Genomic DNA, 13184 nt, shown 5'->3' with positions numbered 1-13184 from the left:
GTTATTCTCTGTGACCCTGTCCTATCAGCATCTTCCCTTTTGTTATCTCTTGCCTGACGCCCCCCGCCGCTTTATTTGCTTAAAACCTATTACATTTCCAACCTTTCCCAGTTCTGATGAAGGGTCATTCACCTGAAACGTTAACTTTGCTTCTCTCTCCACTGATGCTGCCAGACCTGTTGAATATTTCCAGCATGTCTTGTTTTTATTTCATATTATCAACTACCCAGAGCTAACCAAAACCACATCCATTTGCTCCCAACTTCAAAATAACCGCAAATCCCGGTCTAAACAACTTGATTGACAAACTATCCGATTCTTCTGAACTCGTCCATCCCCGTATAACAGCGAACGCCGTAGCTCGCCCTTTGGGCCAATAGTAATGGCGTACAAAGGATCGATCACGGCGGAAACGCTGATTGACGTTCATGATAGCCAGTGGCATGAGCTGGAAGGCGGGACAGATATGTGATAGACAGTCACTCTATCCAATGAAGCAGCGCGGGGCAATGCTTTGCTCGCTGCTGGTGCGCGCGCAGGCGGCTGAGCGCGGGGTTGACTTTGTTTGATTTTAACGGATTTTTTTTTTCGCGTCTCCGTTCCGCCGGGCTTTTCTCTGCTCATCAGCTCGAGTCCCGGAGAGAAGCCAATACTGCCCAGCACTCTCACCCCGTACCAAGTACGGGGCTCAGTCAGAGTAAGTGTCAATTTGTGGAGCGAGAGAAAATAAATAAGTACTCGGCATAAGCCGGCAAACAGGCCCAGGCCATGCGGCATTGGGGCCTGTGCTGCTGTATTAGGCCGCGGGCTTGGAGTCATTGCTTAGCCCGGGAGAGAGGAATACCAGTGGGAAAGGCCAAAGGTGTAGTTACCGGGGTTTGTTGCGATTTGAGCTGGAAAAGGGACCGATTAAAGCCCAAAAACGGCATCGAAAGAGAAGCGGTTCTGCAGATCAGAAATCGAGACCTAGGATGTAAGCCGGTTGTGAAGGCCCTGTTAAAAATGCGACAGTTGTAAGATGGAGACGGTAGGGGAAAGGCTGGAGGCTTCGGCGGGCGCGATGTTGAGGTCCCGGGAGTTCCAGCCCCGAGCGTTTGGTTTCAGTAGGAAAAAAGGTGGATGGAGAAGCGAACCACTGTATCCGGCAGAACAATACGCCTGCACCTGGGCCAGCAGTTTTTGTACCCAGCTTCAATCACTTCATTGCACAAAGCCCTTTGCACTTGTTTTCAATACAAAAATAAGCCTTTCATTTGGATTTAGGAAAAAATGTAAACTGATAAACTCTAGATATTTACAACCCCTTTTTAAAATGTTATTAAATATTCGTCTTATTCTCCCACGTCCATCAAATAAATTTACATTTCCCAGCGATTTATTTTCCCCCGCCCCCCACAAATATCTTGCCTTCCAGCAGTTGGTTATTTCCCAAACCTGCATCATCATTAAAGGTACAAATGATTGCAGAGGTTTTGCATGCTTCAATTGATATGTAAGATAGATAAAGCATATTTCACCTGTTCCTTGTTCAATCTCTTTGTGTGACCTTCCCTTTATTTGTAACTATCCGGTTTGAAAATCTAAATGCACTGTTCCAGCCATATTTTTTGCATATATTACTTGTGCAAAAAATTCTGAATTTGCATTTTGCTATTTAAAAGCTATTTTGAAATGGTGAAATTTGAACAGTTTTAAAACTACACTAATCTAGTTCTGATTGCCTGATTCAACAATGTAACTGCCATAGAATGGTATAAAAGCAAAATACTGCTGATGCTGGAAATCTGAAATAAAAACAAAGTGCTGGAAATACTCAGCAGGTCAGGCAGCATCTGTGGAGAGAGAAGCAGAGTTAATGTTTCAGGTCTGTGACCTGATGAAAGGCCACAGACCTGAAACATTAATTCTGCTCTCTCCTCAGTTGCTGCCTGACCTGCTGAGTATTTCCAGCACTTGCTGTTTTTATGCCAGAGAATGGTGTTTGGTTTGTGTTCATTGCATCTTGGTAAGAACTGAATGCAACAAAGACTTACATTTGATATTTGTGCCTTAGCAACTTCTCCAGGGGCTTCCCATACAAGTCAATTACGGTGAAGTTTTTTTTTATTCCATGGATGTGGGTGTCACTGGCAAGACCAGCATTTCTTGTCCTTCCCTAATTGCCCTTGACAACTGAGTGGCTTGCTAGGCCATTTCAGAGGGAAGAGTCAGCCACATTGCTGTGGGTCTGGAGTCGCATGTCGGTCAGAGCATGTAAGGATGGATGGGTTTTTAATGACAATTGATGGTGGTTTTATGGCATCATTTCTGAGACTAGTTTCAATTCCAGATTTTTTTAAATTAAATTTAAATTAACTGCCATGGTGGCTTTAGCCTGGGCCTCTGGATTACTAGTTCAGTGACATTACCACAACACCCTACCCCAACAAGTGTGTTCATATTAGAAAATGTGGCAGCTATTTTAAATACAGCAAGATACAATAAACAAGGATTAGATGAATGGCCAGTTAGTCATTGGTCGTGGTGGTTGAGTGTGGAATGTTGGCAAGGGAAATTGAGTGAGACATTGAATTGTTAATGTAAATTTTAACAGTGGATGGGGCCTTTGACTATGCAGCTGTACTTTGGTAGTGTGCTGGAGTGTTGGCCTAAATTGTGTGCTTTGAGTTAGTGTTAAGATGCACTGTGTTTTGATAGTTAAATATTCTGGGGGATTGGTTGTCTGTAAATTTGCTGTGATTTTGACTTTTCTACCTACTCCTATTGACAATAGTTTTAATTCATTGAACCTAATGAACCTTTTGGATGCTCATATTTATTTTTCCATTGCTTGTTAATGAGTATAATGGAGCACAATAACCTGAAGCAGCGAAAAGATTCTGCCATTTCCACTGGGAGAATTTTTTGTGACTTAGTACACATCAGTTAAATGCTTGCCTTTTCCATTAATACATGTTAATCTGGTTAGATACACACTGGTGTATGGATCTTTAGTTTCTGGTGTACAATTCAATAATTTAAATGTATGCATTTGTGCATTGTCCCAAGCAGTAAAGCCACCAGGCTTTGATAAACCTCAGATGTTAAGCCTGAGTGACTGCAACAGCAAGAGACAATTGAAAGCATTGAGATGGTGAACAGTGAACCAGTTAAATGAAACTTCGTCCCCATGCTAATTTTAGATGGTAAAATCACCTTTAACTGCTCTTACAGTACCTGTCAATTGGGAAAGAACTGTTTAAAATGAGAGTTCTAAATGTTCAGAATATCAGATTGTTGAATGTGCAATAACCAGCTTGTGTTGCATTCAACAATGGTTCTCTTTAAAATGCGTGAGGTGCAGCAATCTTTCCTTCTGTGCTGAGGGAATGAATTTCTTTGGGATTTGACTGGTAAAGTTGTAGCAGACTGAGTACAAAAGCAGGATTTTGCTTTTGCCTTGCAAGGTTAGCGAGGGTGACAGATTGATGTCTTTAAAAATGGCTTGGGGTTTCGGATTGACCTGTTCTATTACACTTGTATCTAAGATTCCTCTCATATTCATTACTGAAGAGTCAAGAGTTCCAACTAGCAAAAATGATGCATGTTTAAGTGGACCATTGTGCTGAAAATAACATTGTACTGGTCAGTAGTTGAAGCATTTCTGAGAAGGGATGATGCGAGTAAAATGTAGAAGTGGTACAGTAGAACATTTTTCTGCATGTGGGCAGACTCTTATATTCAGTGGCTTTTAATGTGGCATTACAGAGAGTCTTCACGTTGAAGTTAATGTTTGTACTGCCCATGTTCATGCTACTGTTTATATTTGTATTTTTAAGGGCATGGGGAGTGTTATTAAAGGCACTATATAAATGCAGATTAATGTAGAAAAAAGCTATAATTATGTTAGAAGCAGTTCAGAGAAGGTTCACTCGACTAATTCCAGGGATGAAGGGCTTATCTTATGAAGAAAAGTTGAATAGGTTGGACTTATACCCATTGGAGTATAGAAGAATGAGAGATGATCTTATTGAAACATATAAGATCCTGAGGGGACTTAATAGAGTGGATGCTGGGAGAATGTTTCTTCTTGTGGGGGAGACTAGAAATAGGGGACAATGCTTAAGACGGAGATGAGGAGACATTTTTTCTGTGAGGGTCATTAGTCTGTGGAATTTTCTTTCCCAGAAAACAGTGAAGGCTGGGTCATTGAATTTATTCAAGGTTGAGTTTGATAGATTTTTGATAGACAAGGGAGTCAAGGGATATGGGGGCAGATGGGACACTGGAGTTGACCACAACCAGATCAGCCACAATTTTATCAAATGGCAGAGCAGGCTTAAAGGGCCGAATGGCCTACTCCTCCTAAGTCCTATGTTCCTATAAAGAGGAGATACAAGTAAATAAAGGTAACATACAATGATGAGAGTTAGGAAAGGTAGGTCAGTAATGCACAAACGACTAATGGCAGGGTATTGGAGGGTGCAGAAGGGGTTTTAAGGTGGCAGTTGCTGGGATAAATATTGGACTGAGGACAAGGATTTTAAATGCAATCTGTTGGGGAGCAGGTTGCCAATGTAGATCAGAGAAGGCAGCAGTGACAAGTGAGTGGGAACAGGAGGCAGGCAGTTGAGTTTTGAACAAGTTGGATTTTTTGGAGGGTTTTGGTGGCTGGGAGCTGGCAAGGAGGGTATTAGAATAATTTTTTTTACTCGAGTTTCTCAATTTAATGACATGGATTTGAATAGGTCTGGGTTTATAAATTATCCTATTGCTAATGTTTCTCTTCAGAGGCTACTTTAATGTATTTAATTTCAGTGTGATTTTAAAGTTGGTCCTAAATTTCCCTGAAGAGGATACTTGCTTATATTGTCATGTCTCAAAACAAAAACACAAAAGAGCTTGCTCATCACTTTTGAAATGCATAGATTTCAAATTTTAAAGTAATGTCCAGTACGTCATTGTTCATTTTTATTCTAAAGCAATTTTTCTGCAAATGTTTTAAGTATCAGATTGGCACAGAACAGAAGAGCCAGTTCAAAATAAGTTACTAAAAGACAAAACAGTGGGACGGAAAGGGAGTTCAGTATGAAAGTATATGGGAAGGGCAGTTAAATGACTAGATGGTGGAATTGTTCTAGTGGTCTTGTGGGTCCTGGCCTTTGATCAGAGTCTTTATCTTTTACTGGGTGAACCCTTTGGGCTGGCAGAAAAATGAAAGTTTGAGGATGCTATAAAAAAAAATTCTACCCTGCAGTAGCCCACTTTTTGTCAGACTTTCACAGTAGATTAGTTGTGGAAAAGTGAAGAAATTCTTCATGGGCTAGAGAAAGTGCAGTGGTGGATGGCAGCAGTGATGAACCAAGACTATATTTCAGTGCTAGTTTATTCCTCCTGGTTGTAACAATTTTGTGTTGACTTCGTTTTTCATTTGGTTGTGGTGCATATCTTTCACAGTCACATTTATTTGTTGCAAGCTGTGCAGAACATTTAGATGTAGAGAATACGTAAGGAATTCTGATGGGATTTATATGCCACACTGGAAATTCATCTATCAGTTCTCGTAGTACAATATAAATTATATCCAAGAGTACTTCAGGTTTTGTACATGGGGGATCTTGAGTAAGTAATTTATATTGAGTGGAATGTTGGTGCTTCTGGTGAAAATAATGCAAACAGATTTCTTTCCTTGGTATGCTTTTTTGAACTGTAGTTTAATCTCCAAGCAATATACCCGGTAGACTTTTTTAGCAATGTAATGTAGGATAAATAACATTGTTTTGGAGCTTAGTATAAAACTTAAAGGAACTAAATTACTTTACTGTGACAATACTTCTTGCGAAGAATAGTTTTTTGTGTGGCTTCCAACAGTAGGATTACAACTGTGATTCATGCCTTGATCTGGCACTTTTGACACTTGTGTTCTCTGTTTTAAGCTGATGTACAAAAGAAAACAAATGTCTTTTTGTTTTATTTAGAGGATGTGGTAGGGGAAATTGACCTTAAGCCAGTATAATGTCACATGTATATGTTTAATTGATCTCCAGTACCAGCAGTGAAGATCCTATAACCAGCAGTACTTCACTGTAGTGTTCTTTAGTTCAGAATAAGCTCTCCAGCCACTAGCTAGGTTTGGAAGGTTGAAATCTATAGTTGCAGTACTGATTATTTTTTCACAGTTCAAATGTATATGGTATGCCGATTGCATTCTTTTTACCATTCCAACTGACTGAAAAAGGAAGTTCTGATATCAGAATATAATTGCACACACATTTGGTCCAGGACTTGGTACACACCATTACGTTATTAGCAACTCTTCCAGCTCACTGGTATTGTTTGGCTCTGCAGATCTTGGCTTATCTGTTGGCTCTTTCCCAGACTATGTGAGACATTTGAATGCTTATTCTTTTCACAGGTGAGCTCTTTTTGAAATGTCAAACGACCAATCTTGCTACAGTAACGGTTACCAAGCAGATCTTGATCTCATGGCTGAGGAATGCAAGGATCATGGGGATGACAATGCAAGAACCAACTTAATTGTCAATTACCTGCCTCAGAACATGACGCAGGATGAGCTGCGAAGCCTTTTCGGTAGCATAGGCGAGGTGGAGTCTGCCAAGCTCATCCGCGACAAGGTCGCAGGTAAGGACCTTTAAGGTAAAGCTGCAGCCATTGCTGCTTTTTTATTCTTAACTAATAAGATTTGTAAACAAATCTTTTGTAACCCAGTTGGACTAATATTTTTTCGTCTGAATTTCCTTGAACTTGGAGGCAGTTTCTAGAATATTGCATCAAGCAAAGTCAAATGTGAACCATTTCTCATCTAGTTAAGGTGGGAGGAACATAAATTGGTCTGCTGCCACTAATGTCTCAAAAGCCAATTAGCGGGATTTTTTTATTCTTTCATGGGATGTGAGTGTTGCTGGCAAGGCCATCCCTAATTGCCCTTGAGGAGGTGGTGGTGAGCTGCCACTTTGAACCCCTGCAGTCCAACTGGTGTAGGTACACTCACAGTGCGATTAGGAAGGGAGTTCCAGGTTTTTGACTCCGTGACAGTGAAGCAACGGTGAAACAGACCCAAGTCAGGATGATGTGTGACTTGGAGGGGAACTTGCATATGGTGGTATTCCCATTGAATTACCACTGGCTTATTTTTTTTCCAGAGTATGGTTTTATTTGCAGATGGTAGTGAGTTGCACAATTTGTTGTATCATTTTGCCTGTTATAAAGAATTGTTCCTTGTATTGCAATGGGTGTTGCTTTATGACAAATGAAGGCTGGAGCGCTTTATAACAAGGGGACAGGGAGACTTGTGTCATCAGAATCTCTGATCCTGTCTGAGAAAATTATAAACGTGCAGTACTTTTAGTGCATTGGCTTTGGAACATGTGGTTTATTTTGTTTAGCCAGTTGTCCAGACAAAATGCATCTGCCATAAGTGGAGTCCACTATCATTCTACATTGAATATTGTACCATTATCTTGGGGGATCAGTATAGTTTTTGTTGTGTGACAGAGTATTAAATACAGGCTAGAAAAGAGAGACTGAGAAATAAATACCTTCAGGTGATGCCAAGGTGTCAAAGTGACTTGTGGGATACCGTGCTTTTGCTTATGTCTTCATTTTAAAATGAGGAAGACTTTCACTATTGTATTCTGTCGATTTGGTAGTTGAATAATTTTGATGACATTTTACTTCATGGTTGCTTTCCTTAGGAAGACCACACTTTTAGATGTACAGGTGAAACCAAATGAAAGAGAATATTAAGTGTTCAATACAGTGCATTTTTACTGTGTGACTTTTGATTATTGGAAAATTTACTATATCAGTTTGGAACTGAGCTGTGCATTGCATTAAGGATTTGTTCCTTACTAGTGTAAGCAAATCGTAGCGAGGATAGTGGTATGGGTTTAATTGGCCTCATTATCACTGAGGTAGGGATCTCCCTTGCACAGTTCAATTTTCAAATGTTCGACTTCATTTACTGAAGAGATGTTATATTCATTTTTTCAATAATTGGAACTACAATGTAGACAATTTGAATGATCAGTTAATTCTTGCTGCAATTCTTACTGTGGTTAAAGTTGATTTTCCAGCCTGGGTGATTAGTTAATAAAGGCCTTCATATCTAAAGCTTTGTTCTTTTTACTTAACAGTTCTGGATCTATATTGATAGCTTCTGATTGATATGTTGCTAACTAAAGACACCTTTACACATTTGGTGGAAGTTGGACTGAAACTCTCAACTTGAGTCCTGCTGGCCCCTCGTTAAATGAACCTGTGTCGCAGGTCCGAATAAAGAACAAATAGAAACAGCCCTGTGTTTTCTGCACCCCTATTTTCTTCTTTATTCAAAGTGGGGTCCCAGGTGCTATCGAGGTTTGGATTTTGACATATTTTATATTGTGTGGTATTAATTGTAGGAACGCTGTCATCAGTGTGAATATAGCTTATGCAAGTTCGTGGCATGACCTAGTTTAGATTTAAAAAGGCTTTCCAGTATTGAGAATGTTTCTCCTTCCACCTCCCCCTCCCCCCGCCCCACAACGTTTCTCTTTACTAAACATTCTTTGTCAGGCGGTACATGCAATGGCTGCCACCTCCCTGAATATTTTTCAGATATTCAAGCATTTAATACACTCGTAGAAAGGCAAAGCTGTTCCACTTAACAACTCTGAAAGACAAAATAACCAACTTTCAAAGAAATAAAGTACAGGATGGTGGACATACATTACAATTCTGCCATATGGATATGAGGCACAATTTTAAAAGTGCAAATATTTGCTGAATCTGTGCATTTGCTGTTCGTGGGGCTGGATTTAAAAGGGAGTATAGCATGAAAGGTAAAAGAATCGTAAATGCCATATATCTTAAAGTTCCTCTCAGGCTTAGTCTGTTGATCATTAATGGTTGTTAATTATTTTTGTGATGGATGTTGAATTTAGTGCTTTGTTTATTTCTGTCACAGCTATGCTATTTCCACTCATCTTCGTGCAGCCCAATTACAGTTTATTGAGGGTGGTTTCAATTCTTCAATTGGCATCCGTATTGTTTGGTATGGATCTGGGTCCTAAGTTTGATCTCTTGGCATCAGGGAAGGGAAAGATATGTTATGTTGCTGACCATTTGTTGCCCCACAATCACCAGTAAAATTACAAGTGATGCAATGCAAAAAGAGATAATTCTCATCTTGGCTACTTTTTCTCTCTGTTCCCTACTGCACCCTGCCCCTCACCTCCCAAACCCTGATTGCTGGCTTATCTGAAGAGATAAATATATTTTAGGTAAGGGGCTGAGATGCTAGCATTGCGAGACTGTACAATAGGATGAGTAGCCTATGGGGAGAGAGAAGGGGTCAGAATTCTGGGGTGGGATAAGCAATTTTCTAGCTGTTCTCTGCAATCTACACATTTTTTTATAAGGATTGCTCCGGTGAAGGAGATTTCTCTCTCTCACTCCTAGATCCAATTCGATCCCTCACCTTTGCTGGTAAGAACGAACCGAAGGCCTCCGCCAGTGCTGTCTTAGATGTGTGTGACATTGATCTCGTCTCCCTTTTCAGCGGATGCAGCAAGTTCTTTCCAGAATAATTCATAAATCAGCAAAATGGATACCAAAGCATGCATGCATTTACTATTGAAGGTGATTTGATCTCCTCTCACCTGTGACACATTATGTTAGTCTCTAACACCTTATCCTACCACCCTGTTCTTAGATATCTTTAAACATTTCACAGTTAATTCATTTATAGAGCAATTATTCTTCTGGTTTGTTCAGTAAGTAAATGCACCATGTGCATGTTAGAGCCATGCAGACAGTTGGGTGCCATCCCTGTTCTGTGCTGAATTAGTTCCTACCATTGGAAACTAATTGGATTTTGTATTTGTTGCTGTGGACGGAGAGGAGGAATTGACCATTCTAATTACCCCAGATTACATGGGTTCAGTGAAGGAGACTGAAAATCAGAATGGAATGTGTAGCTGACTTTCCTTTTCCGGTGGTTGCTGAGACCAATTGTAATATCTCCTTCCCTTTTTCCCCATGCCCACTCCCTCCTCCCCCTGCCCCTATGTCCCCCTCAATGACTGACGTCGTCATAATGGACCAAAGATTACTTTATGTACTCTGCATCCCACATTGTTTATTTACTCACGAAGTCAGTGATAGGAGCTTTCCAGTATCTTCTAAACTCGTTCAATTGCAAGAAATTCCAAAGAAAAGCACGTAAACACTTCTAAATCTAACTTCGCTACATCTCCCTTCCAAGTGGAAAACAACCTTTGAATACCTTTAAGATTTCAATCCTTGTACATTGTTAAATTAATTTAAATTCTTAATATTTTATTTTATTAAGACCTGTATGCTTATATTTAAAAAGAACAGTACCTGTTATGTATTTGAATTACAGTGTGGCTTTGCCTTTTTTAAACCCTTATCTTTAGTTTAAATGCAAACATCCATAAATATTTGTTGTTTGTAGTGTCGCTCCCTAAATGGAATACTGGATTTGAAAAAATCTTAATACTGAAAAATCTTAATTTTGAACTATTCAGAACTAATTTGTAGACATGAAACACTTGAGAAGCAATGGCAAATCTTTAAGAACATACAGGATGTTTCATCCAATTGACATTCTTCACTATTCAGCTGTTGGGAGGGGGGGGGGCGAACCGGGATCACGGTGACGTTTGTTCCCATCATCCCTGATCTTCATATTGGTTATTTGAAAGGGTTAGGGAGGGGGTTTGGGTGTGGTGGGAGAGGATTACAGGAAAACAATGAGTGTAAACTTTGGTCCAGATTGCCAGATGAACCTTTCATCGAAACTGGCTTGGAGTGATGGTGGGGGGTGGCAGGGAGGAGAGATGTGCTGAGTACTAGAGCAGGTAGTGCATCAATTCATTGAGCCTTCCAGGACAGTAAGGTAGTTTAACAGTCCTTCTATAAAATCCACCAGGGGTAATAATTATGCTGATCACTTACGTTTATATTGAGCCTTTTGAGGAAATGTGTTATGCTTGGAGATGACAAATTGCTTAGTGCTTAGCTTCTGAATGTGGTGGAGAGAAATGCAGCTCTCGCAAATGAGTGATTTTTGACTAAGTTCAGAATACCTCACCTGTTGTACTCATTCCTTTGTCTTTTCCTCACTTTCTCTGTGTTCTCTGATCAAAAGCAGCGCTGTCCCTATAGTTAATTTCTAAGCTGAGGATGAAAATTTTATATAGTGCTGATTGTTTAATTCCAACAGTATGTAAAGTGTGGTTGCTCATATTTATTTGTACTTGCTGACAGTTTTGGGAGCAAATGCAGACAGGAGACAACGGGCTGACAAATAGTCCTTTCTGTTACCTTTTGATTAGTTGTAACTTTTCTCTCTCTCTCCAGTAGTCACTGTTCCTTTGTTGTTGTGACTATTTGACTTCCTTCACCAGAACAATAAGCTTCCATTCTTTTCCTTTTCGCATCATGTACCACCTTTTGGCCAGGAGTGTAGCTATTGCAGTATTCATCCAGCATTCCAACGATGTTGCTATGAGCTGGATATTAGGAAGTGTAAAATCAGATCCTTAATAGCTAAATGAAAATGGCTGTCAAAATATTTCAGTAGACTAATGGAAAAGAAGTTCAAGAATAATGCCCAGCGACTACATGTACATCAAAAAAGCAAAATACTGCAAATGCTGAAAATCTGAAAGAAAACAGAAAATACTGGAAATACTCAGCAAGTCAGGCCTGTACATGCACTGTACCCCATTTAGATAGCACACCTTGACTGAATTGAAATAGTTACATTAAAGCTGCTTCCTTTTAGGATTCTACTTTGTTTACTGTCATAGTGTCATTATTCCCATGTGATCTTTACCTGAATGAAATTGTTAGAAATTTCAGGAAAATACAGAGAAGAGAGTGTATTTTTATATTTTCTCAAAGTACTGCCACCTTTACAGTAAATGTTCCCTGAAAAGGGTAGACTGTCAGTGCTGCTTTTGTGCTTAGTTGGGTTTATTCCGCAATTTGTTTGGTGACTAGTAATCATACTTTCCTGATGACAAAGATAGGTAGGAAAGTAACTTGTGAAGAGAACGTAAGGAGGCTACAAAGGGATATAGATTGATTAAGTGAGTAAGCAAAGACCTGGCAAATGGAGTATAATTTGGGAAATTGTCCACTTTAGCAGGAAGAATAAAAATAAGCATATTATCTAAATGGTGAAAGATTGCAGAGCTCTGAGATGCAGAGGGATCTGGGTGTCCTAGTGCATGAATGGCAAAAGGTTAGTATACAGGTTCAGCACGTAATTAAGAAAGCTAATAGAATGTTATCATTTATCGCGAGGGAAATTGAATACAAAAATAGGGAGATTATGCATCAGCTATACAGGGCATTGGTGAGACCACATCTGGAGTACTGTGTACAGTACTGGTCTCCTTATTTAAGGAAGGTTGTAAATGTGTTGGAGGCAGTACAGAGAAGGTTTACTAGACTAATACCTGGAATGGATGGGCTGTCTTCTGAGGAAAGATTGGACAGGCTAGGCATGTATCCGCTGGAATTTGGAAGAGTTTGAGGTGAATTAATTGAAACATATAAGATCCTGAGGGGCCTTGACACGGTGGATGTGGAAAGGATGTTTCCCCTTGTGGGAGAATCTCGAACTACCGGTCACTGTTTAAAAATAAGGGGTCGCCCATTTAAGACCGAGATGAGGAGAAATTTTTTTCTCTCAGAGGTTGAGTCTTTGGAATGCTCTTCCTCAAAAGGCAGCAGAAGTAGAGCCTTTGAATATTTTTAAGGCAGAGGTAGATAGATTCTGGATAAACAAGGGGGTGGAAGTTTCTCGGGGGTAGGTGGAAATGTGGAGTAATCAGTTCAGCCACGAACTTATTGAATGGTGGAGCAGGCTTGAGGGGTCGAGTGGCCTACTCCTCCTAATTCGTATGTTCATATGTATTCAATTAATCTAATGAATTTGGTACAATTTATAGTGCTACAGTGTTGAACATATTACTCGTTTTGAACACAGTGCAATTTATATGCTATACATGTTGGTATGATAAAATTTGCATAGGGGATCTTGAGTGAGCAGGTGGTGCGTTGTCTTTCAACTACTGATCTACGACTATACTGGCTTTTTATAGAAGTTCTGGCATTAAATGAGAGACCTGCTTCATTCTGTTAATGTGGCTTTGGTACGTGACTCA

General features: G+C 39.9%; 1 protein-coding gene across 1 annotated transcript in view; it reads left to right on the top strand.

Moving 5' to 3' along the window:
* Positions 1-537: 537 nt before the first annotated feature.
* LOC137351771 (ELAV-like protein 1) overlaps positions 538-13184 on the top strand; it is a 29180-nt gene continuing 16533 nt past the window's right edge. Inside the window, exons 1-2 of the mRNA XM_068016579.1 lie at positions 538-697; positions 6395-6621. Of these exons, the coding sequence (XP_067872680.1) occupies positions 6411-6621 (211 nt within the window). The 5' untranslated portion in view covers positions 538-697; positions 6395-6410. The remainder of the gene's footprint in view (positions 698-6394; positions 6622-13184) is intronic.

Source organism: Heterodontus francisci, chromosome 36 (genome assembly GCF_036365525.1).
Source record: "Heterodontus francisci isolate sHetFra1 chromosome 36, sHetFra1.hap1, whole genome shotgun sequence".
Taxonomy (NCBI): Eukaryota; Metazoa; Chordata; class Chondrichthyes; order Heterodontiformes; family Heterodontidae; genus Heterodontus; species Heterodontus francisci.
The sequence above is the reverse complement of the archived record's forward strand: the minus strand, read 5'-3'. Positions and strand labels throughout refer to the sequence as shown.